The sequence below is a fragment of the Aphis gossypii genome, chromosome 2 (genome assembly GCF_020184175.1).
Source record: "Aphis gossypii isolate Hap1 chromosome 2, ASM2018417v2, whole genome shotgun sequence".
Lineage (NCBI taxonomy): Eukaryota > Metazoa > Arthropoda > Insecta > Hemiptera > Aphididae > Aphis > Aphis gossypii.
The window spans coordinates 48,638,730-48,666,074 of NC_065531.1; the positions used below are offsets into that span (position 1 = coordinate 48,638,730).

At 28.5% G+C, this 27,345-nt stretch overlaps 1 protein-coding gene and 1 long non-coding RNA gene across 5 annotated transcripts; one reads left to right on the top strand and one right to left on the bottom strand.

The window, feature by feature from the left end:
• The first annotated feature begins 1,542 nt into the window (after positions 1–1,542).
• On the top strand, positions 1,543–13,464 carry LOC114120428 (guanine nucleotide-binding protein G(s) subunit alpha). Of its 3 annotated transcripts, XM_050199540.1 has the most exons (12): positions 1,543–2,430; positions 4,357–4,429; positions 4,490–4,544; positions 4,616–4,735; positions 4,817–4,914; positions 5,537–5,591; positions 7,953–8,026; positions 8,105–8,284; positions 8,353–8,551; positions 8,636–8,845; positions 11,554–11,717; positions 12,841–13,464. In XM_050199540.1, exons 1-10 carry the CDS (start codon positions 2,292–2,294, stop codon positions 8,780–8,782), a joined length of 1,140 nt encoding a protein of 379 aa, XP_050055497.1. In that variant the 5' UTR covers positions 1,543–2,291; the 3' UTR covers positions 8,783–8,845; positions 11,554–11,717; positions 12,841–13,464. The 3 variants fall into 3 exon arrangements, with proteins under 3 accessions (XP_050055497.1, XP_027838130.2, XP_050055496.1); XM_027982329.2 differs by having other exon boundaries at positions 11,554–13,464; XM_050199539.1 differs by lacking the exon at positions 11,554–11,717.
• LOC114120429 (uncharacterized) lies at positions 12,469–27,337 on the bottom strand. Of its 2 annotated transcripts, XR_003592119.2 has the most exons (4): positions 26,705–27,337; positions 15,934–16,082; positions 15,770–15,863; positions 12,469–12,672 (listed from the first exon to the last, which is right to left on the bottom strand). It is a non-coding gene; the product is annotated as an uncharacterized LOC114120429 (long non-coding RNA). The 2 variants fall into 2 exon arrangements; XR_003592117.2 differs by lacking the exon at positions 26,705–27,337 and having other exon boundaries at positions 15,934–16,176.
• Between the last annotated feature and the right edge of the window lie 8 nt (positions 27,338–27,345).

Genomic DNA, 27,345 nt, shown 5'->3' on the forward strand with positions numbered 1-27,345 from the left:
TTAGTTAGCCTACACGGTTCGCGTATGCAGCGAAAACTGACAAATAGCATTTTTGGCAAGATAATTTCTTTTTTTTTCACAACTTGCAGCTCCTAAAACGGCGTTGATTACAGTTTCCAGGGATATTGCAACCCCCAACTTTACCGCACAAATATTATTATAAATTAAACGATTATTTTTAATATACATATATCATTAACTAATAGCAAAATGGTATACAATACACGATTGTTGTAGTCGCACAGATTCCACTTTTAGCGGACGCGTCTAAAAATATTCGTTGCGGTAGTGGCGTCTAATGACACGTGTAGATAGTAGTCGAGCTTTATCGACCAACCGGTGGTGATGCGAAGGGTGCATCGACTTAGGTACTCTATAGATATCGTGAGGTTGGCTATCGAGTTTAGTCGTGTAGGATATAGGCAGCTATAATGGACCAATGTAACCTGGCAACCACATGGACGCCAGTCGCAGAGTTCGCGCGTCTGTCGAACGCGAATGCCACCGAATTTCTCGAAAGAACCACCTTTCTATGATTTTTCGCACGTCGCGGCGGCGGCAACACGAGACTATCGCGCGCGCGCCACACGACCACCGGCGTTCAGCATAGTGCTGTTAGTGCGACGCGTTCAGCTGCTCGTTCGTGGTGCCCCAGCCGCCCACGGACTCTCGTATCGTTCCACGCGACTCTTCCGGCGACCGCGTTTGGTTTAAACGCGATTAATTTCGGAATAGAGTTTTTTCACTGGCTATCTGCTACCGACCACTTTACCTCGTACTGCAGACTATACAATTAAAATATTTTTTTACGCGACGCCTACTCCAGACACCGGCGGTTAATGTTGATAACATTGGTATTATTGTATCAACGCACTGCAATATCCCATATTATAGTACCTACCTACTCTCGCGACTTGGACCGCCTATATACCGTAATGCGAGCGATTGGTTTTGACGATTTTCGAAAATTGTAATAACCATTCGATTTTGCCGCCTCCGCCCCGTAAGGCGGACAAACAATTATATACCTATTATTTCCGGAGAGCGAGCGCAAAAAAAGATCGCCGGCACAGCGAGCGGATCAGCATCACGCCGCGTCCACGACACACCGACGAGTGTGTACATTATGTATGTGTTTAGAGGATCGTGACGGGTGTCATGTTCGCGGTTTAGTAGTATCGGGGAGGTGTGCGAGTGTCGGCGTGTGGCCACAAACCGTGTGTGCGAACGAGAGCGCGAGAGAGAGAGCGTGCGGTGCGAAAGTCTACTATAGCGAATGAGTGAGAGAGAGAGAGAGAGAGAGAGAGAGAGAGAGAGAGAGAGAGAGAGAGAAAGACGGAGAGAGCGAGAGAGAGAGAGTGAGAGAGAGTGAGCGCACGCGCCACCACCACTACTAATACTACTATTACTACTCATTCTACTAGTACTACTACTACTCTACTACTACTACTACTACTACTACTACTACTACTACTAATACTACTACCATACTACTACTACACACTACTACTACTGCCACCAGCGGCGGCGGCAACGGCAGAAGGCACACTATAGAGGCAGAAGCACAAGTAGTAGCGAGCGGCGACGGTAGTGTGTTTTTCGCGTGAATGTATGCGCGCGCTAGTGTTAGTCGTGTGCGTGTGAGTGTGAGAGAGTGTGCGAGCAGAGCAGCAGCGTACCGCCGAGCCCGTGTGTGTGTGTGTGTGTGTGTGTGTGTGCGTGTGTGCGAACGGTGATATATAGATAACAGCACCGCGCGCGCGTTTTTGGGCACTACGCGCCACCCCTCACTGCCCCGTCCACCGTGCTCGCGCACCGTTCGCGCTCACACCACCCTACCACCCATCGTCCCATCTCTGTCACACACACACACCACACACACACACACACACACACACACGCACACGCACACACACTCCTCGGCCCGTGTGTATATCGTCCGCCACCGCCACTGCCCGCCGCGTATAGTGGTGTCGTCGTCGCCGCCGCCGCCGCTGCCGCCGCCGCAGCCGCCGTCGTCGTCGTTGTCACCGCCGCCGCCGCTGCCGCCGCCGCCGTCGTCGTCGTCGTCGTCGTCGTCGTCGCCGCCGTCGCCGTCGCCGTCGTCGCCCCGTCGTTATTGTTTTCGTGGTGGTGCGAACGAGTAACAACAATAACAATAAAACCGGTGTCGCCTCTAAACGAGCCGTAGCCTAGTGCTGGCCTCCGCCCCGCCGTCGCCGCCGCCGCCGCAGCAGCAGCCGCAGCCGCCCTCCCGCCGGAAAGCCACAAAAATAGGCTGGCCTAATGTTATGGGGTGTTTTGGAAGCGCCGCGGCCAAGACGGACCACGACGATGCGAAAAAGGGCAAGCAGACGAACAAAAGGATAAACCAGCAGCTGCAAAAGGACAAACAGGTGTACAGGGCCACACACAGATTACTGTTGTTGGGTGAGTGACGGGGTATAAATTTGTTTTTGAAAAAATTAAATTTTTTCTCCCGTCCCACGTTTCGCTCTCGTCAGTCGTCGCTAAAACACCACTAGTCCGGCTTGTCACTACCGCGTCCCCTCCCCACTCACGATCCACCCTTTTTCTGGTGGGTGCTTGCGCCAAGTACGAACCCCAAAGCTGTGCCCAAGACTTCCCTTGATTTTGGGCCTCTCCGAGTATGGGATGTATTGATTTGGCCACTGTCAGCTATTAGGCTCTGCACGATGCAATTGCTATAAGTACCTTCCAAAACGTTTTCTCATCGTTCTGTACTTATTAGCCTTAAGAATTCAGCGATTTCTGTGTGTTACCACTTCAGTCTCCTGTATGGATTTTTCACTGTGTTCTTTGTCAATTTCTCTTTGGCCTTATAATAACACTTTACTTCTAATATTAATGTAAATTATATGCATTATCACTATTGCTTGTTGATAATTGTTGATATTGAGTGGTGCTCTAAATCAGTCTCCAAAACTCTTTTGAGTTTTCTTACAGTTTTCAAAATGTCCATGGCTTGGTTACCATAATATTTATTATTGCAGTAATGTTTATTTATTACATACAATTTTGTATTTCGAGTTTAAATTGATAATGTTTTGTACTTAAAATATATCTTCCTGAAAGACTAGGTCATAGATATCAGTGATTCATCCTCGGATTTATCTAACATCTTAATGATTGCAATGGATAATTATTTTTGTAAAACATAAATGATAATATGATCAATTGGTCAATATTTTCATTTTGTATTTTTTTTATGGATATTCAATTTAAACGACAGGTAAAAATATCCATTTACATGGATTTTGAGTTTTTTATTAGCTATTCTCTTAAGTCATTGGTGTCCTTGAAAGTAGTTGAAACTGAAAGATATAATTATTGATAGTAATCTCAACTTGTCATATTTACCTACAAGTATCAATCATCAGTAGACTTGTTTTATTTTCTATTTTTCTCCTTTATATAAAGACAATATATGTATATATTATATTTTTTTTACCCAATTACAATATTTACATGTGACAGACGACAGTATAACTATGTTAATAAACTAAACATGATAGTGTATAATATAATCGATTAAAAATATAAACTTGAAAACATGCCAAATGTTGTGTCTTGGTTAGTTTTAAATTTATATTTTTCTCATAACATCTACCAGAAAAATAGACAATTCTATACACATTTATATAAAAATGTTTTAAGCGTAACATTACATTTATTTTGATGTCTTTACATTTTTTTTTTTTTTTACATTTAACATTCTTTCAAAATGTGTGTTGGTGATATTAACACATTGTCTTGTTATACATCAATATTTATTTAAATGAATACACCTTTTTTTCCTAAAGAATATACCTATCTTGATGATGTACCCAAAAAAAGAATTTAGGTATGGTCAACAATAATATAAGTTTTAATGAATTAAAGAAAGACTAATGCTCAGAATAGTTAAACAGATTGTTCAAATGAAGAGAATTCCTTTCAAAGCTTTAAACACTGATTCCTAATTGACGGAAGTATTATTGTCACGTCTAACAATAATGAGAATATTTTGTTTTCAAAAATATTCTATTATTTCAGTAGTATCACTATCCATAGTTGTTAAAAAATGTAAAATATAAAATACAAATACTGAAATAATAAATTAAGATAATTGAATGAAACAATAGTAGTTGGTTCTCAAATCATGACAACCCAAATTTACTACCAATGAATATCCTTGAGTACTGCTGCAATAAATTGTTTCTATATTTAGAGAAATAAAATGTGTATTATAAACAATATCAACAATTTGGATAAGGTAGAAATGAGAAACTTACAGAAATGAAAAAATGTTTGTTTTCAAATTTTCTAATGCTATTTTTTTTTTTTTTTTTGTAGGAGCTGGAGAATCTGGTAAAAGCACAATTGTTAAACAAATGCGAATATTGCACGTAAATGGATTTAGTGAAGAGTATGTATAATAATATTAGGTACTATTTGAATTTTAAATTAATATAAATCAATTTTATAGAGAAAAGAAACAAAAAATTGAAGATATTAAAAAAAATATTAGAGATGCCATATTGGTAAGTTGTTCTTGTTATTTAATATTATTATAGTTAAATACTATATATATGTAATATATATAATTTTATAGACAATTACAGGTGCCATGAGCACACTCACCCCACCAGTACAATTAGAACACCCAGAAAATCAGTTTAGAGTCGATTACATGCAAGATGTTGCCTCCCAACATAACTTTGAATATACGACGGTGAGTAATAATTCTAATAATTTTTGGTAAATTACTTTTATAGTACTATTAGTGTTTTTTCTAAATATTATTTTATCATAGGAGTTTTATGAACACACAGAAATACTGTGGAAAGATAGAGGTGTACAGTCTTGTTTTGACAGATCTAATGAATATCAACTCATTGACTGTGCAAAATAGTAAGTATTTCATTTCAATATTTTAAAAATGTAATCTTAATACACCTATGTATAATGTATATATATATATTAAACAAACCTACATATGTAATCAATGAAAGATTTCAAAAACATAATATTATATCTGTGTTATGTGTTTGTTTAACATAATACAGATTATAGTAGTGTCTTTTTAGTTTGAAGAAGTAATATTTAAATTTTAAACTTTCTGTTTGGTTAATTTTTTTTTTGTTTAGTTGTAAGACAGTTGGCACTAACTAAATTATTTGTTTTACATTCTCAATATATTATTATTTTCGAATACTATGTTTGCATTTATGAACATTTTATGTACTATTTTTCAAATAGAAATCTATATTTTAAACATGTTTTTTTGTCGTTTATTTTGATTTATTGATTATTTGTTATTACACAATTTAAAATGTCTCATTTCTTGTCTTAATGTTATAATGGTATAAGATATAAACTATATTTAAATATTAATAGGCTTGTGTTTTAATATAACATACTTAAGTTGGATTAAATGTGTCTTAGAAAAATCTTATACTGTTAGTAATATAATACCAATCAAATAAATAGGCTTTCTTTGCATCATTATTAAATATATCAATTTTTATTTCAGTTTTCTCGATCAAGTACACATTATCAAGCAACTAAATTATACCCCTTCGGAACAAGTAATTAATTATAATATTCTTATTTAATTATATTTATACATTTATGTGTTTTGTTACAAAACCTTTTTTTTTTAAATATATATTTATGATTGATCTCAAATAAATGGCATTTGTATAGTTAACCCACCAGGTAATTTTTCTAGTTTAATATGTGATTTACAGGGCTCGGAAGTTGTAGGAGTTGCATATTTTTCTGTATGCTCTCAGTTTATAGCAGACCAAGCTAGAAATTCTTTCGATACAGTGACGAGTTTAAATACAAAAATTAAAAATGCATTTTTTTGCATATTTTGTCAATTTCAGAAAAAAAGTGCATATTTCTTAATTTCCATATGCTTTTTAGGCATATTTCTTAATTTTAATAGGATTTCTATGTTTGTTCAATATTTTCTAAAAAAAACTGTAGTTTTCTTCTAACAATTATGGTTTTATTATTTTGTTTTTGATTATTTAACGTACACCGTATCATATCTATATATATCGACTATTACTACAGAGCGTATTTATCTTTATTGCAAAAACGTCTCTAAATTAAAAATAAATAAATATAATTTTTTAAATAACTTTTATTCTATATTTTTATTTTTAGATTGAAAAATTACAATCTTTGAAAATCAGCCAACTACATTTACAGCTACTTAATTAATTTTTTTTTATATTTAATACATTTATTTTACATATTTTATACAGTTTTTTATACAGCATTTTCAAAATATTTTGTTTTGCATATTTAACATTTTTCATGCATATTTTGTAAATTTTTTGTGCATATTTGCATGCATATTTTGTCATTTTTAGCTCCTACAACTTCCGAGCCCTAGTGATTTACCAATCTCAATTTTATCATGTGGTATTATCACAGGCTTAATAGTAATGTGCAGAAAGCAATTGTATTTAATTAATCAGTTTATTTGTTTTAATATTATACTTATTTTAATCCTATACTGATGCCAATACATAGCTAATAAATTGCAAATAATTAATTAAAAATAAAATTTGTTAACCTAATATTATTATAAATAATAATATTAACTTTTAATGTAAAAATATAAACACTTTTAAATACTTATAGTTTTTAATATTTATAATTTTTATTTTATGAGATAGAAATTTAAAACATTTTTTATTTTTTCAAACAACCAACAATCTCAAAAAACTTGTCTATTAATATTTTTATGTTAGCTCTATGTAAATAGATTTTATTATATAAAAAAAAATTTTTTAAATGAAAAGTATTTGTTTATAACAACTACTTTAGTACGTTTAATATATTTGTTTTATCATGAACAGGTACGTAGTTAGAAATTTCTAAAGGGGGATGTTATTCAAAATTAATTGACAAAATTATACACATAAAATTGATTACTTTACGTATATTTAATTTTTTCACATATATCATACATCGATTTAAGATAAATCGTACTTGTAATGCATCTTAATCTTGATAAAACATATTAAGTATACCAAGGCTAAGGGGGGGAGGGTGTTACTTTACCTGTAACACCTCCCCTGGCTACGCCCCTGATTATGAATGATTATTGAATATTGTAATTACATTAAATAATTATTTGAATATAATAATAATTCAAAGTAAATTAATAATAAAATTATGTTATATTAATTAAAATTTGGTTAGTCACTAGTGACTACTCAATACCTTAGTATGTAAAATACTTAATCATTGCCAAATAAATATTAATCATGAGCTTTATTAAATATAAATAAATGCATAACAATGTTCAATGTTCATTTATTTTTAAGTGTTATAAAGTATTTGAGTAGAAGTGTTGTATAAAAGTATTCAAATACTTTTTTGTATCAAATACTATTTTAAATTCAACTTAGAAATTTTTAATGGCTTATAATTTATTTAAAATAAGATTGTTCTGTTTCTTATAAAAGTGTGATTACTGCTTTTATGAACTAAACTACGAAAAAAAAAATTGCATAAATTATACATACACGGTAAACAATTATGAAATATTGATATCCGTAATAATAAGAAACAGTGTAATTATAAGTAGATGTGTTTTTTGAAGCTACTTAAGTAGAAAAATATCTGTTTATATTTTTTAATTGTCCTCATGAGTATAGAAAAATATTTCTGGAATAATTAACTTTCTTGTGTTATTTATCATAGGTATTAATAACATTGTTTTTGTTTTATTTTCATTATTATTTAAATTATTTTTACTATAGTAGTATTTAAATAATTATTTTAAAAGTATTTATGTATTTAATTGAATACTTAAAAAAAATATTCTTTACAAAATTAGGCTTTAATAATAATTAAAAACACAATCAATTAAATATCAATTTGAATTATAATTTTTTCATTATATTTTATTATATTATTTTTAGGATATACTTAGGTGTCGTGTTTTAACTTCTGGTATATTTGAAACACGATTTCAAGTTGAAAAAGTAAATTTTCAGTAAGTATGCAAATTAAACTTCATGAAGTATTTCATTATATTGATTATTGTTTTTAAAATGTATTATTTATTTTTTAGTATGTTTGATGTGGGAGGCCAAAGAGATGAAAGGCGTAAATGGATACAGTGTTTTAATGATGTCACTGCCATCATATTTGTGACTGCTTGTAGTAGTTACAATATGGTCCTTAGGGAGGATCCCACTCAAAATCGACTCCGTGAGTCATTAGACTTATTCAGAAGCATATGGAACAACAGGTATTTAATATAATTTTTTTTTACTACCTATTATTGAGCTTTATATTTTTACTATTTACTTTTTATAGATGGTTGAGAACGATATCAGTAATATTGTTTCTGAATAAACAAGACTTATTAGCCGAAAAAATCAAGGCTGGTAAATCTCGGCTAGAAGATTATTTCGCCGAATTCACCCGTTACCAAACGCCAATGGATGCTACTCCTGATCCAGGAGAAGACCCGCCAGTTATTCGCGCCAAATATTTCATCCGAGATGAGTTCCTTGTATGTAATTTTTACATATAATATTGTTTATTTTTATAGTAGAATAATAAGTATGATATTAGAAATTATTATTTTGGTTTTTAGCGCATCAGTACTGCCAGTGGCGAGGGTAAACATTATTGTTATCCACATTTCACTTGCGCTGTTGACACTGAGAACATCAGACGTGTGTTCAATGACTGTCGCGACATCATACAGAGGATGCACCTGCGCCAGTACGAGTTGCTATGATCTCTCCCTTACCCAATCACATATACATACACAGGTCTCTTCATTATTCTGCAGCAATTTTGAGTAAGTAATTAAAATGTTTAAAGATACCACTCATTTGGGCTCTTAAATATCATTTTATCGAACATAATATAAACATTCATTATTATTATTATTATTATTATTATTTTTTTTTTTTATTAAGTACCAACTTTTATTAATTTAATAATATATTTATTATGTTTAATTATTATAATAAATAAATAAATTTATATAAGTAGTTATAAATTATGATTTTAAAATAAATAATTACTACTCTGTACAAATAATTATTCATAGTTTATATAGAAATTTTGATTTTTAAAATCATTATTTGTAGTATTATAAATTAATTTTCACTTTAGTCAAAAAAATTCTAATACATCAATATTTATTATCAGTATTAATTGTTCTGAGTTATAATTCATTTTATTTATTTTTAATGAAATCGTTAATATTTAAAACCTCAAAATATGAATATCCTATGTATTTTTATTTTTATTGTTTTTTTTTCATTTTTCTAAGTTAAACTATTCGCATCTTTAATTATATATAACATACCAAAGACTATTAGAAAATAAATTTATTATTGTTATATTTGTTAATAAATATCTCGTTTGATTTATTATTTCACATAAATTATTAATGTGTTTTTATTTAATTTTATAAAAGCATACACATTTTTATGCACTAAAAATGCGGAGAATTAAATTATCTTATTCTTTAAAAATCCATCAAAATATTCTTTTATTGAAAAACAAGATGTTTCATATAATTAAACAATAAATAAATAAATAAAAGTAACAATTTTTGAAAATAAATAAAAATAATTAATTTTTATAAATATAAAGTAAATTAAAACAGATTATTATAATTCTATGTTCAAAGTTCAAAGTTTCTCCAAAAGGAGAATTCTTCGTTTTGTGAATTATGTCTTTTTCATACATGCCATCATTACATTTGCTTATTACTCAATTTTATGAAAAATTATGGAATACAAATTTAAAATTATTAAAAATTATAATTGAATGTAAGAAAACCATATTGTTTGTATAAATGTTAAGAATAACAATGTACCTATGCATCAAAACAATTAATTTTTAAAATTAAAAATATGTATAAAAAAACAAGATATTATTTTTTTAATGATTAACTACATATGTATTAGTTACTCTAAACTTTTTTTTTTTTTTTGAAAATAATATTTATTAAACAGAATATATGTTTATACTTAATAATGTATTTCTGAAGACTAGAATAAGAAAACCAAGTATAGAAAGTCGTCTGTTTGAAAAATGTCTTAAAAGAAATGTTATGCTGCGGTCACTTTGTTTGTTACTTTAACCAGTATGGTTTAGGAATTATTTTATTTTAATGTTTTTTGAAAATATATGCTATATTTTTGCCCATTATAAATTGTATACCATGTAAAATTATGTATTCATGCATTACACTAAACATTTACCAGTTTGTTAAGGAAATAACAATATTATGATTTATAAAAATATATACTGTTCACTTTATTATTACAGTGATAATAGAAGATGGATCTAAGTTACATTTAACTCTATATATATTAATTAGATAGAATCTAAATGTGTGCATATTCAAAAGTACATAGTTATACAAGCTTTAAAATTATAATGGGTCAAAATGTTGCATAGATTCTTCAAAAAACATAAATAATTCCTCTATATACTACATGAGTTAAACTAGAAATTGAATTGATTGCATTATTAAATTATAAAACTAATCGGCCTGTCTTTACTTTCTCAGTAAGAGGAGTTTGATTTCCTTTTGATTAATCCTTATTGGAATTAAAAATAAGTTCATAATAATTCTCAAATTGATACATTGAATTTAAAAAAAATCTAAATAAATAATAATAAGCATAAACTAAGTTATTGTCAATTTTTAAGTCATTTAACCAGTAAATTGACAGGTTTTGTTGAACTGAAAAATTACATATCTTTTTTTAATATCATTGATATGTTTTTTTTTAAGTATAAATTTAGTTTTATTTCATACTAGTTACTATAAACTATAAATTACCAAATTATTGACATAATATTTTCTGAATAATTGATGGTATCGGAGTTTAAAAATAAATACATATTTCAAAATCATTAATTTTTGTATCAATTAATAAACTACTATTATAAATAATTCAAACTATACATTAATTGATATTTCCTTTTATGGAGTATTATTTAATGTATATTTAAACACATACATTTTATAATCGTACAACAGCATTAATGTTACTAATTCTTGTTTTTGTAATTAAAAATATTATTAAAACAATTTACTTTACATGTAATAATTAATATATAATATTATAATTTAAAATCTTTATAATGCATAAAATATAAATAACCCGGTTAAATTATTTAAAATATCCATAATAAATTTAATTAATTTTTAAATTTTAAATTGTCTTTACTAAAGGTCTAATGATAATGTGTTATTTAATTTCTTTTTTTTCATATCTGAGTTGTTAAACTTGTATTTTACTATCAATATTAGATAAATGCAATTTTAACTGTTTGCTTCCTACCTTATTTTACAATTATGTAGATTTTTTCCTTTTTATCTAGTTTCTTCAAATTCAAGTAAAAATTTGTTTAAATAATGTATAGTTAGTAAAATTTTTTAGTACTATTATCTATCATAAGTATGGGAAGATACAATTCATAAAATATAAAACAGGTTTTGGAAATTAATGCATATTTTTTTCTTAATTCGATTTTCAGAATCACAGGTTATCAAATCCAAAATCATTTCAACAAACCTAAACATTTCAGTAGTATGTAATTAAAATTGATTCCTTGTGGTGAGCGTTCTTTTACAAGCAGCCAAATAAGGATTTTGCAAAAAGAATACATATCTAGATATTAGGACCTTTGAAGATGTATAGGTACCTATGTTTGCCTAGTCACAATTTTAGATAATTTATTAGTAGAAGTAGTTTAAAAAAATTAACAATTAAATTTAAATCCTATAAAAGTATAAAACTTTTAATTTAATATCTGTTTCATTATGTTGTTCAATGTCTAGTACAATGAATATTATAAAATATATTCACCAATAAATACATTTGTTTTTTTTTTTGCTTTTAAAATTGGTGATAAATTTTTCTAACATAATATAGTAATATTATAGTATGTAAAATTACATTGTCAATGGTTATATTATTGTTAACTATTATTTACCAGGTACAATAATGTCCTAACCTAATGATTATATTATTTGTATTAAAATGGATACCTAGTTCAAGCCTGTTTACTACAGTTGAATGTCCAAATTCAATGATGTAAATAATTGTATGCATTAATATAACTTTTTTTAACTATATAATATTTGCAACGTTCCATTACATAAAAAAAAAAAATCGCACAATTGAAAATATATATTTATCATCTAAATATATATAAATTAATTTTTAATATTACCGTTATGAATGTTATACCAGTGAATCCAATGGTAAAATTTCCAAATCTTATGTAATTACGTGTATAGACAAATATAACTAATTATTATATTATGTTTGTAACTTACTAGTTTCTTTAAATTATGTATTATTTGTTTCTTGTTATAAGTCATATTTTTAAGTTATTATATATTTTTTTGCTCTGGGATAATATATGCATTTTTAAAAAAAACAACAATTTGTTTACATAACAGAAAAACATTATTAAAAGATGGAACATAAGTTTCCTGTGCTTATAATCAATATTAATTGTGCAACATGAAAATGTACCAATATTTTGTTTATATTTATTTCTTTTACGTTTAATTTTCATTTTGTTTGGTGCTGCTTGCTTATACTTCCTTCCTCTGCCCATCCTCCATTATTATCAAATTTTGTTAAACTAAAAAAAAAAACATGTACAATTATTAAATCTAGGTTTTGATTTTTATTTTTTCATAAGTTAACCAGTGTTTTTTCTTCAGAGGGTGATATTAAAACTAGGACTTTTTTAAAATTGTATTGATTTATATCATTATTATTATTATTATTATTTTTTTTTTGTACATAGATTTAGTGTGAGGGTCTGCCAATATTTAACATCATCATGCGAGAGTCAGTTGAAACCATTATTGTAAAATTAGTCGTCCTTTTCATTATGTTATATTATGTGTGTATCTGTGTATATGTATATATATATTTATTTATATATATATATAAAATACTAAGCATAATAGTAATATATAACCTAAAAAAAAAAATGTAATAAATTAAATTAAATATTACTACTTTGTTGAGTTTTTTATACATAAAAAATATGTTTATTATACATACAATTATGTACTGCTTTTTGTTTATACCTATTGTCTTTATTATTTGTAACCTAGTTGAATTGTTTTCTTTTTCTTTTTTTTATTAATGTGTTTATTTTATTGTTTCAATTACTTATTATTTAAATTAACTTTAGAAAAGAAGTTTTAAAAAAATATTAGATTCTGGAGTTTAGAAAAAATTTTGTTAACTTTTTTTTCTATTCTATGATTTATTTTATTGTTGAAAATAATATTGTACTTTTTAATTGCGTATGAGTAATAACTTTGTACAAAAGAAAAATTAGCGCAATAAATAATATTACAATATATACATATTATATATAATATATATAATATAATATGTATATATAATATATTTATTTTATTATTGTTTTTTTTTCCATTGGTATTGAAATTGCTGTTTTAAATAGCTAATTGTAATTTTACCATTAAAATAATAATAATAATAATAAAAAATTTATCTTCAATGTATCCTTGAATATTTTAATAATTAATTAATTAATAATTATATTTTATAAAAAAAAAAAGAAATGGTTGGGTATCTACTTGTTTGTTATTCTGCAACCAGAGTTCATACCTCAGACCACTATCTGTCTGTAGTATTTAAAACAAAATTTCAAAACTTATATGATTAATATGTTTATGTATTTTGATGTCTTTACATTTCAATAAGTCAGGTATACGATATTATGATCTAAATTATTTTTTAGTACTTATAGTATTATGCAATAGGATATTAGTACCTCTATGCGATTGCTGCCATAATTAAACAATTAAATTAATTTAATGTTGGAATACCTTAAATGTACCATATACAGTGGCGTATGTACGGGGGTGGTGTAAGGGGTTTTCACCCCCCTAAAACCAAAATATTTTATACAATGATTAGAGCAAAATAAAAACGAAGTACTAATATCTCGTAATTTGTATCATAAATATAATATAAACCCCCCCCCCCCCCCAGAAAAAAATCGTATCTACGCCACTGACCATATATGATTGCTAACAATTTTCCCGATTATTAATTTACCATTTTTTCAATAACTATTAACCCAAATTAGAAATTGATTTAATGTAAAATTCTCATAATTAAGTTACTCCAAAGTAGGGTTAATGTTAATACCTAATATGAATGTGTGATATAAGTGTATCTATTGAGACAATTTTTATTTTATATTTAGATACAAAGTATTAATCTTAAAAGGAATGTTAGATCAGGACTGATGGTATTTTAAATTTTGATGTCGGTATTCGTTTACTACCGTCTACCGGTATTTATTAAAATACCATACCTTGGTAATTATCAAAAAATCCATTACTTGATAATTAGCTATTACCAAAAATACACCATATCTACTTCAGTTAAGTTAGTTAAAATGGTTATAATTTAGTTATACTCGCAGATAAATAAAAATACTTGTTTTGTTTTTAAAATATTGTATCTGCGAGAGTAGATGAAATGTGATGTCAACATGTCATCATCATTCACTAATCTTGCAAACAGATATTATTTAATATATTAGTAGCGGGAACAAGATCAAAAAAAATAATCAAACAAATTAATTTTTATTCAAATTATTATAAAGATGTATGTGAGCAGGTGGGAAATAATAATATTAAAAATAAAATATCCATATTTAGACTATGAGTATTCCCAGAGGAAGGCCGAGGCGGGGCACTTGCCTCCCCCTCTAGAATTTAAAATTTTAAAATTTGTTTTCCACGCATTATCTGTTACGCCGTTAAACTGGTTACACACAGAGCGGTCGCTGATTTTTTTGTCTCCATCCGCGCCTTATTTACACCACAAGACGGAATGATCGAGCGTAGACGCGGATTTAGACTGCTATCATATCCGCGGTTGACTTACACGAAACGGATTATGAAATGTGAAATCCGCTCTAAATCTGTGGTGGTTGGCGGGCGAACCTCTTCGTGAGTATTGTAAATTCACAGTTTAATTATAGGTAGGCATTTTATTTAGTTTGAATATATTCATTTAAATATGGTAGCTGTTTAATTTTTAAAGAAAAACCGCGACCGCTCGTGGTTAAACCACTCCGCGTGTAATTAGCTTTAGGTAGGTACCTACATAAGCGGAAATTTGATAAAACTTCTGGGGGGGCCAAGTAATATATGCTCATTTCATCTATATGTCACTACTGTACTAGAGCAGCTGTACCTTGAACTTTGAGGGGGGGCTTAGTCCCCGCAAGCCCCCCTCCCTCATTTCCGCCAATGGGTAGGTAGGTACGCGCCAATTTACGCGGAATATAGGTACCTACTTTAATTTTTGATAAATAGTATAAAACTATCTTTTATAATAACTGGAATAACTGGATTATAATTATCTTACAGTAGTTTGAGTGCTCACATAGCAATAATAAATTATTAGCCACATCACGATAATAAATTAAACACTGCCGTGTTAAGGTAAAATTCCGCCGGGGCACATATTTTTTCTAATTCATGAATCCTCCTTACAATACCGATCACTGATCACTAGTAAAAATAATAAAATAAGTAACAAGTAAAAATAAAAATCTATTGAAAAAAAATTAAATTAAAGCAAAACAATTATGGGCATTATAGAATTAAAAAAATCAGTGAGTATTAGGTACAATATTTAGGTACAAAATAAAAATTACCTAATGAATATGTACTTACACATTTTCATAGACCATAATCGCCAGTACCGTAATCTGCAGTAATTGACACGCAGTATTCAAATTTGATGTGCAAAGACTTCCAGGAATCTGCTCTAAAAAATTTATTTTTATGCTTTAGAATTGTAGTTAATAATGTATAAACAGTTTTGTATAAGTAGGTACCTATCTAGTTATAAGAGTTGAAAATTTAATAGAAGATTATCCATAAGTTTGGCTTACAGTAATTATAACAATTTATTCATATGTTGATTTGTCAGTTGTCTAGTCATTAAATACTTGTATCCAACTTTTTCAGAGATATTGTAGTAATTCTAAAACAGTTCGTGTTGAAACTTTTAAACAAAGTGCTGTATGCCTGTATATGTTGTAATTTTTGATTTGAAGTGGCCTTTATACGTTTTCACATTCATCCAAGTACATTAAAAATCAGGTCCGTCAGCCTGGCACCCCGAATTCAAAATTTTCAACTCGAACCTTTTTAGATAATTAGTACCTAATTTGTAACAATTTGTAACGCAAAAATCAGAATTTGTAACACAAGTCTTATCCCCGAAAAAAGTGTTATTGTTTTCGGGGTGCTGGGCTGACGTCAGCCTGGCACCCCGAATTCAAAATTTTTAACTCAAACCTTTTTAGATAATTAGTACCTAATTTGTAACAATTTGTAACGCAAAAATTGGAATTTGTAACCCAAAATTTACCCCTGAAATCGACGTTTTTGAATTTTGGGGTGCTGGGCTGACGTCACTCTGGCACCCCGAATTCAAAATTTTTAACTCAAACCTTTTTAGATAATAAGTACTTAATTTGTAACAATTTGTAACGCAAAAATTGGAATTTTTAACCCAAAATTTACCCCTGAAATCGACGTTTTTGAATTTTGGGGTGCTGGGCTGACGTCACTCTGGCACCCCGAATTCAAAATTTTTAACTCAAACCTTTTTAGATAATTAGTACCTAATTTGTAACAATTTGTAACGCAAAAATTGGAATTTGTAACCCAAAATTTACCCTTAAAATCGACGTTTTTGAATTTTGGACTACTGGGGCTGACTCACAGAGACTAAATGTAATTAAAGCATTGTAAGTGTATTGGTTTGTTAAAACTAAAATTAGTTATATTATAATATCTTTTATTCATTAAGTCGTATATGCTTAGAAATACATCTATTCATACTAGGAATTTCGAATTTTTTTTTTAATAGATCATAAGTTATTACATAGTTTAAAATAAAAAATCTATAATAAATAGAACATGCTATACCTAGTGAACCCCGCGATTGTGAACATGTAGGATTCTCTCGAATAAATAACTTAGGTATATAGTAAATAGGTACCTGGTATATTAGATGGGTGCATATTTTTTTGTATTTTTCGTTCATTAATTTTACTGTATTGATTGGTTAACACAGGCGTGCTTTGTGTGTGTGTGGTGTGTATGTGTGTATGTGTGTATGTGAGCATGGATATGAGTAGGTACATTATTTTATTTTTAAATTTGAAATAGAAACATATTTTATCGATAAGCAAAATTAAAATTAAAATCAAAAATGTGAATCTTGATGCTATAATATAATATTATTTTCATAATAATAATTATAATATATATATATACTAGGTAAGTGTTTAGTTTTATATCCATATATACTTTTTGAACAGAAAAAGTATTTTTAGACCGCGTGTAACTAATAAACGAATATGGTGGTTATCGACAACAAGAACTCAATTGATGTATATTTATTTTCGTACACAAGTATGAATATTGTTTAATATCGTTTATATTGTGTAACTATCATTTTGTATAAACCGCCTAACCGTAGTATTATAAGCGATTATACGAATACAACGTACGAATATTTCATTTTTGATTTTGATTTTTATTAATTTCGATAAAATGGCAGGAAGAAAGTCAACTATTGATAGTAAAATAGTCGATGACGAAATTGTTAAGCACAAAGATGAAGTAATTGGTGCAGATAAGCAAAGTAAGTTCGAATAATTTAACTTTTTCTCCACTGAATATCAAAATCAGTGTATTGACAGTGTGTTTTATAAAATATATTATTTAGATATTCCAGGACCTAAACATGTTGTTTGGCAAAAAATTGCAGATAAATTAAACAAAACTCATAATGCTAAAATTACTGCAGCATCAATTCGTGTACGTGTTGCATTGAACCGTAATGATTTAAAATCTAAACTTGGTATTTTACCATCAATAGATTTAAATTATTCATCCAAAGTTACAGATATTGGTAAATAACATAATTAATTATTATAGAAATAAATATACCTATCTACCTACTTATTATATATAAATGTTCTGTTATATTAATATTTCATTTTATAAAATATTTAGATAATGTTACATTTTCTAATGAAAGTGATACAAGTAGTGACACACAACACAATAAACTTAAGTTTACAATTACTTTTTCGGAAGAAGAATGGAAAAGTATCCAACCTCGTCCCAAAACGTATCAAGAAAAATATTATCCACGGAATTATTTAGTCTTATCGCCATATGATTGGAGTAATTTAGTACAAGAGCATTTTTTTTTGCACACTCGTCTACCATGTTGTATTTCGTTTAAAAAGGCAAAGGTACAAGCATCCGGAACAATATTTGTGAATATACGTGGCCGATGTTCAAGCTGTGGCTCATATTTTAATGGCACAATCGATGAAATTCCTGCCAAAGACACTCGGTAAGAATTACAAAAAATTATTTATTTTTACTAATTTTTCAACAAAATAATAAGGATTAGATGAAATTAAAGGCTGATTTGAATTTAATGTTGTCCTAGAAAACATACTATACTAAGTTATGTCTAAACGGGAACAAAGATCTTGTCTTGTAGGATTAATCAAATTTAATATTTTAAATTAATGTATGGCAATATAGCATTAAAATATAGCTTATATATACCTTTATTGCACTTTTATATTTAGTATTTTATTAATTTATTATGGCACAAAAATCACACGTGCATCAAAAAGATGTTGGTACCTACCTATTTTGTGTTTTAGATATTACGTATTTACGTGTACTATATTTAAGTGTTTCCTTTTATTTTATTTATCAGTCTATTAAACATAACTTATATATTTTTAAATATTATATAGAAATATGAAGAAATTTAGAATCATAGTTATATTTTAGATTCTGAACGGAGTGATGAATGTATTGATTTTACTATGTGTGTTTTTTTTTTGTGTCTGTCGACAACATTTGGAGCAGTAAAAATGCTTCGATTTTTTACTTCAGCCCCTCTTTGAAAAGGAAATTGAATCTAGTTGGTACTTTGGGGGGTCAAAAGTTAAAAATTTTCAATATTTTTTAAATGAATCGGGAAAAACCCTAAAAAAATGAGGGAAAAACGGGATTTTTTACGCAAAACCAGTTTTTCTCAAAATCGAATTTTTTATTTTGATATAACTCAAAAACTAATCGATGTAAATACTTGAAATTTTCCCCAAATGTTTATATTAGCGTTCTCCATACACAGATAAATTTTCAAAGAATTTTGACTTTTTTTAAACTATTTATAGTCAATTGAAATTTTCAATTTTTCTAAGTATTTTTTTTTTTAAATAACGATAAAAATTTTTTGGCTGACCAGAAAATCTTGAAAATTAATACAAGGTTTCTTATAAGTTTTTCTTAAAGTGATAAAAAAAAATCCGAAATCGTTAGTCATGATTTTTTTTATAAGTGCTTAATGTTCGAATTTATACGAAATATGTCAAAATTGCGAAAATTTGCAAGTAATTTTGTGGTTGGAAAATCGTAAAATTTTTTTCTTTTATAACTAAGTTTTGAAAATTTGGTACAAGGTTCTCCATAAGTCTTTCTTCAAATATCTGTAAAAAAAACTCTACCGGACTCAGACAAAAAAATTTTATGAGTGTTTGAAATTTAAATTTTTACAAAACCGTGTTAAATAACGGTTTAGCCTCAAACGATTTTTGATATTTGTTGTTATTCAAATAGTATAAGTCGTAAATACTTAAAAATTTTACCAGTTATTTAGATTGTCATTTTCTTTACGTGATTTGATTTTTAAATATTTTGACTTTTTTTTGAGCTAATTTTTCTAAGAATTTTTTTTTGAAGTGTCAAAATATTTGAAAAATTAATACAAAGTTCCTCATAAGTTATTCTTATAGCGATAAAAAAATTATAAGAATACATAGGCACAATTTTTTTTTATTAGCATTTGAAGTTCAAATTTTGACAAAAACTCGTCAAAATCATGAATATTTGCAAATTATTTTGTAGTTCAAAATTCATAAAATTGTTTATATTTATATCTAACGTTAAATATTCTAGACTGACAAATCATCTCCATTCAGAATCGTTTTTCGTATACAATGATACCTATGATTGCATTCAAATTTAACCTACCCTAGTCCGAGGTCCACCCCACCCCTAATGTACAGCAGAGCGGTACCCACTTGCCGACTTTTTTTTTTTGTTTTTCCCGATGTTTTTGAAAATTACTGGAAAATGTTTACTTTTGAGTTTTTGACCTCTATAATGCACATAGGACATTTACTTTGCCATCGAAAACTACCAACGAAGTTTGAAATTGAAGCATTATTTCGACAAGTTATTTTATATTATATCTATGTACCTATGTTTTGATATAACATAATATTGTTTATTATTTGTAATATTGTGTATTAAATTTGTTAATATTAATATTAATATTTTAAAAGTTTTGAATTTTGTGTTTATTATTTTTTTGTTTTATTTATTAAATATTAAGTAGGTATAAGACGTTGTAATATCATAATTTTGAAAATTTTTGTTAAATTTTTTTTAATAAGTGTTGCTTAATTGGTTGGTATAATATGGCCTTTCTAGTAACGTACCGATGAGAGGTGAGTAAGTCTTAAGAATTGGACGGTTACTCCCTTGATAATGACCTTTTTATTTTGTTAACCTGTAATTGTATTCATCTTCATTTTATACACTTGTACAAAATATTTTTTGGAGTATTTCATCGACGTATAAAAAAATATTTAATAATTAAATAATCGAAGTATTGAACTAAACGTTATCCATTATCATTCCACTCAGCTATACTTATATATAAATATAATCAAACTTCAATCGTATTATTATATGATAACAATATTTTTTGATAAATAGTTTATATTTCATAAAACTATCACCACTATGAAAATGTAAAAAATTTTCAAATTCACAACTGTGTAAACTATTTATATGAATTTTAAGATATTTTATTTGAATTCTCAATTATTTATAAAAAAAATCCATTTTAATTTGAAACAGAGTAGTAATGCAATGTACCTATACCGGACCATATAATGAAAACCATGGTGATAATAAACGTCGACGATTGATAGGTTCTGAAAAAGACAGAGCGATTAAAGAAATGATCGATTATCATACAAGTCCATCAGTCTACTATCGTAATGAAGCAAATCGACTTATGATAGATGGTAAGTTCCTATACCTACGTATGTACTGAATAATTTAATAAAATGATAACTTCGCGAAGTTGTTCTTCTGTACTTATAGTTAGGGTTATGAATTTATGATAATGAAATATTTCAAACACAACGTACAATATCAAAAATTAACCTATCCTACTTTGATAAATTTTTATTCGACATGTATTATATAATTAACGCAATTATTACCGAAAATTCAATCACAAAAAATTTTTTGTTTACATTGGTACCTTTACTATATTATTAGATATTATATAAATAATCATTAGGTGATTTTATAATTGAATATTTTCAGGTGATAATCTGCCGGCTCATTTACCAACATTAGCTTCTCTTAGACAGACTAAGCATAAAGCTATCTCTTTATCAAGACATCACCAAGATCCTATAAATTCTCTTGGTATCATGAAGCAAATAAATAAATATGATTGTGCAATTAGGAATTTAGGGTATGATAAATTTTTTGTTCATTTTTGGACAAATCTACAACTTAAAATATACAAAGAACAATACACAACATGCGCAGTACCTACGATTAGTTTTGACGCGACAGGTGGTGTATGTAGGAAAATACAAAGATATGGCAATAATTACAGCAATTCCATTTTTCTTTATGAAGGAATAATGAAGATAAAAGATCAAAATTTTTCGGTATTATCAATGTTGTCCGAACAACATGACAGCATATCAATTAGTGTTTGGCTTAAAAGATGGATCCAGTGTGGAGTAAAACCACCTAAAGTGTCTATAACTGACCAGTCTTTGGCTTTAATGTCGGCCACTGTACAAGCGTTTACACAATATGAATCACTAGAAAAATATCTGCAAATATGTTATTTATTGTGTCGTGGTAATAAAGATATAGAAATACCACAATGTTTTATACGAAATGATGTTAACCATTTCGTGCATTTAATAACGCAATGGAAACCTTTGAAAAACGCAAGATATCAACGGACTAAACAATTATTTGTAAGATCTTTAGCACTGTTAATAACTTGTGATTCAATAAAAAACGCAGAACAAATCTTAGAAGCTATATTCATAGTTGCTATGAGTAAGTATGATGGGCCTATTGTTTCAAATTTCGATACACAAAAACAGGACACTCATTGTAGACTTAGTAAAATATTTCTACAATCTAAAATTAGCAGTAGTAGTTTCAACGCAGATTCGTTAATCATAGAATCAGAAAACAGTGATGAACAACAGACATCGGAATTTGATTCTTTTGATTCATTCGACGAATTGAATTCATTCAAGGACTGGGCAAAGTTGTTGGCTACAAAATGTGAAAAAAAAATTGATGGGATTGAGGGAGAATTTGACAACGCCCAATACACTCCCGAAATAGTCCCAATGATTATAAACTGTATGAAATTATTCCCTTGTTGGTCCAATATAATGGTAAATGTGTTCAACTACGGTGAAAATATTGCTTCAAGTAGTAGAGTTGAAAGCAACTTCAACAATATAAAAAACAGGATTTTTAAAAATGATAACCTTCCGATAAGAGTGGATGATTTTGTTGAACGGTTAGTAGACTTCTACAGAGGTGATCATCTTATTCTTCAGACAAAGAAAGACGATGAATTAAGTAAAGTACATTTAATTGAAGAACCAGTTTGTAGTTCTTTATCATCTGATAAATCTAGTAAGACAATAAACCGCGATGATATTATTACAAATACTTTGGTTCAATGCATTGCCTGCCAAAATGGAGATTTTCCGACAGGTCTCCACCGCTGTAACACATGTAATAAGGCAGTACATGTATTTGGATGTTCTATAGAAGACCCTTCTAGTGAAGAAGGATGCGGACAAAACAGAATTTGCTTGTCGTGCAGTGCAAAAGATGAATTGGACAAAGAAAAAAATGCTATTGAAAATTGGAGAAATAAAGGTAGTACATCGCCGTCAAAATCACGTTCCGCTAAATCATATTTAGTCAAACAAACTGGATTTGAATACTTAGAATTAAATAATATCAAACCAGTTAATGAAATAGCCCTACTTCGAAATGGTTCCTGTTTTCAAAATAAGCCATTATTCGTTCCCGGTTTCGACAAAGTATTGCTGAGCAATACGTGTTCAGCTGATTCAATATTTTCAGTTTTAGCGGTTTCTGTAACAGAGAGTGAGAATTTCAGAAAATATTTTACAGAAGGAAAAGAACTACATAGAACAGCTGATTTTGTTAAAAAAATGATTGGTAATAGACCAACTAAAGATATGTATAGAGATCGCGTTTATTTACTGGCACTGCATTTCATAACAGAAAGTGAAGAAATTGTTGGAGGTATAAGGTTATTTAACACAGTAGACACGGCTGCATCTATGAGCGAAAAGTTACTGGAAAATATGCCATCATATAAAAGATCAAATCGTTGTCAAAATAGTATATGTTTTAATCCAGAACGTAATTCAGAAGGAGTTGTCATTACAATATATGGCGTTGATGGAAATATTCAATTGCAGCAAGAGATGAACAAGTTTTTCCAACCATTGACCGAGTTATGTGTTGCTATTAATTGTAATTGTTTAAGAGATGAGGTAACAGAACCAACTAACCACATTCTATTGGAACTCTTATCAATACCTAAAGGTAAATAAAAAAAAATGTTATTTAAACCGTAGGCGTAATGGGTGAATAGATCCCAATAGTCCTTCATTCGTATTTACCTTTAATACTTACTTGAAAAAAAATTAATTAATTTTTGTACTCAGTAACTCAGTAACTATTATATATTTAATTATTTTACTAAATTAAGTATTGATTAAATTATTATATTTATGTTCATGTTTTATTATTTACAGGTTTTCGAGCTTCAGGTAATTACAGTCATATGGAAAATACTACGAAAATATCACAAAACTATGCGGGTAAAGTCATGATGAAACTTGGAGATATTACAAAACAGCTTATAATTAATGGTAACATATATAACTTAAGAGGAGTAATTGCATTTGATGGATCAGCTAGACAATTGAGGCAATCATATGGCCATTACATAGCTTATGGTTTAAGATCAAATGATCAATGGGAAAGTTACGATGATTTAAAAGAACAAGTAATTACCAAATCAAACAATTTTAAAGTGAACGTAGAAATACTTTTTTATACAAGGTAAAATATACTAATACAACAACTTTTAATTGTTAAAATTATGATTTTAAAAAAAAACAAATAAAGAAAGAACACAATTATAATTTTTTTTTATCCTTTGATTGGTGTTTGTTCCATTGATTCGCTTTTCTTCTCTATGACCATATCCAATTTTTTTAATCCATATTCTACAGAACAAATACTGTAGTGCACAAAAAAATGTATTGCTTACATTCACAAATGAAACACAAAATTAATATTACATTTTATTATCTACAGTAATATTTAGTAGGTAAGGCAAAAAAAAAAAATTCTAACAGCGGTTAGTGAATTCAGAATTACTACGACGTTCTTTGATACAAACGAATAGGTGTAATAATGATACTTTATATTTTAGGATGAGCTTAATTATTTTAGATATGTAACGGATGATTACAAATGATATTATGTAATTCAACATAATTTAATTCTATACTTAGTAAGTGGCCATGTTATGGTAAGTGGTAACGTAACTGTTTATACTACCTATGGCTTTATTAAACATGTTTGTACAGACAATATTGGAAATTATACCATCGGATATAGTTATGTTCGATCTGTGAGATTAGTTAAATGCATGAGTCACTACCGTGGCCACTTTATTTGACTTGTATTAAATTTAATTCACAAATGATTTTTTTTATACCTATTAACATATTTAGAAAATTGAAAATCGTACATATAATATTAATAATAGGTGAATAAGAAACGTGATTTTTTTTTAGTATAACAAGTTTATAAAAATAGATAAATATACAATATAAACTTTGACTGCGTCGCCCAAAAGTTTATATCAATCGTTTATATATTGACCAAGGAAAAAATGTCTATGATTGCCAATCACTGTTTCAACTGTGTTACAAAAATGGTGAGTATATAATAATTAGATTGCAATCAGATTTCACTCGAAAATACAAAGAACAATATTATTGTCTTAATTTTTAACTAATATAACCTAAATAAAAACTACACCTTCTGATATAATAAAAAAAAACACAATTTCCTCAATCGAATAAATATAATATATATATTCAAAATAAGACTATACTCCTAAAATCAAAGATAATACTAATTATTCATAAATTTTACTAAATAGTTAGATAATATTAACAAAAAATAAGAAAAATATCCCTAAATATACCTTCATTTTAGTATAATAATTATTGAGTAAATAATAATTTAAAAATTTTATACAAAAAAGTCGAAGTTCAAAATGTTGAATTTGGGTTCCAGGAGCCGAGCAACACGAAAAGTGAAAACGTCAATTTCGGGGGTAATATTTGGATTACAAATTCCAATTTTTGCGTTACAAATTGTTACAAATTAGGTACTAATTATCTAAAAAGGTTTGAGTTAAAAATTTTGAATTCGGGGTGCCAGAGTGACGTCAGCCCAGCACCCCAAAATTCAAAAACGTCGATTTCAGGGGTAAATTTTGGGTTAAAAATTCCAATTTTTGCGTTACAAATTGTTACAAATTAAGTACTTATTATCTAAAAAGGTTTGAGTTAAAAATTTTGAATTCGGGGTGCCAGAGTGACGTCAGCCCAGCACCCCAAAATTCAAAAACGTCGATTTCAAGGGTAAATTTTGGGTTACAAATTCCAATTTTTGCGTTACAAATTGTTACAAATTAGGTACTAATTATCTAAAAAGGTTTGAGTTAAAAATTTTGAATTCGGGGTGCCAGGCTGACGTCAGCCCAGCACCCCGAAAACAATAACACTTTTTTCGGGGATAAGACTTGTGTTACAAATTCTGATTTTTGCGTTACAAATTGTTACAAATTAGGTACTAATTATCTAAAAAGGTTCGAGTTGAAAATTTTGAATTCGGGGTGCCAGGCTGACGGACCTTTAAAAATCAGTAAGTACCTAACCCAGGGCCGCATTTAAGATTTTGGCGCCCGGTACAAATTAAATCGTTCACCGCTCCTTCCTCTGGGGCGTATTTTAGGAAGATATGTTTGTTATTTGTCCCCCTCCCCGTGAAAATATAAAATATACACTTTAATATAATTACTTTCAAATTTTATAAAACAGGAATAATTTAATGAAACAAAAAAAAATTATGAATTTTAACATTTCATAATAATAATAATATTAAAACAACTTAAGTACTCCAGTATAATATATTATATATTAGGTATGTACCCTATATAACGTATAATAGCAATCTTATTTACACTTCACAGAAATTATGTAAATCATAACTCATTTTATAATAAATTATTTTTCTTAAGAAATCAATATTGATTTTCTTTTCATCGCGATTATCAGAATTTATTCAACATTTTGTACCTACCTCTTTTACTACTGCTCCTAAAAACTATAGCCGCCCGGTGAAATTGTATCCGTTGTACCTCCCTAAATCCGGACCTGACCTAACCAGTTATAAAATGCTTTTTAAAATCTAAATTTTGAAAACTACTTTGAATTCAATTTTAATTTGTTGTGAATAGATACAGGATCCGATCATAAGGTACATTTTGGTAGCTGTGAATTCATAGTATCCACAACTTTATTAATTTGTTTTATAAATAAAATAGTAGCTTTCTGGAATCGAATCTTTGTAACATTCCATTGTAACTGCTACAGATCCATTAAAAAACTAACAACAATTTATAGTTAAATGCATGAGTATAGTGCAGTAGGTACGTACTATATTACCTATTCACAATCGTGAAGGTACTCTCTATTAATAACACTTACGAGTATAGGTATGACTATGAGTGATGGTCGAATGTAGTATCAAACTCTAGATTACAATTTATAAGTGATATTAACAATAGAAATAAAATTAAATAAATTATGCATTGATTTTCTTTTTAAAAACAAATCTTGTGTTAAAAAGAGTTCGTTTTTTATAGACTATAGTACCTATATATAGACTATATATATTTTTAAAAACTAAGAAAAATATATTAAATAGAATAAGCTAGTAGG

Bases quoted from the DNA above. Each gene is read 5' to 3' on its own strand.
- LOC114120428 (XM_027982329.2), top strand. From the start codon at position 2,292: ATGGGGTGTTTTGGAAGCGCCGCGGCCAAGACGGACCACGACGATGCG. The intron at 2,431-4,356 runs GTGAGTGACGGG...TTTTTTTTGTAG, and splicing joins ACACAGATTACTGTTGTTGG to GAGCTGGAGAATCTGGTAAA. The intron at 4,736-4,816 runs GTGAGTAATAAT...ATTTTATCATAG, and splicing joins ATAACTTTGAATATACGACG to GAGTTTTATGAACACACAGA.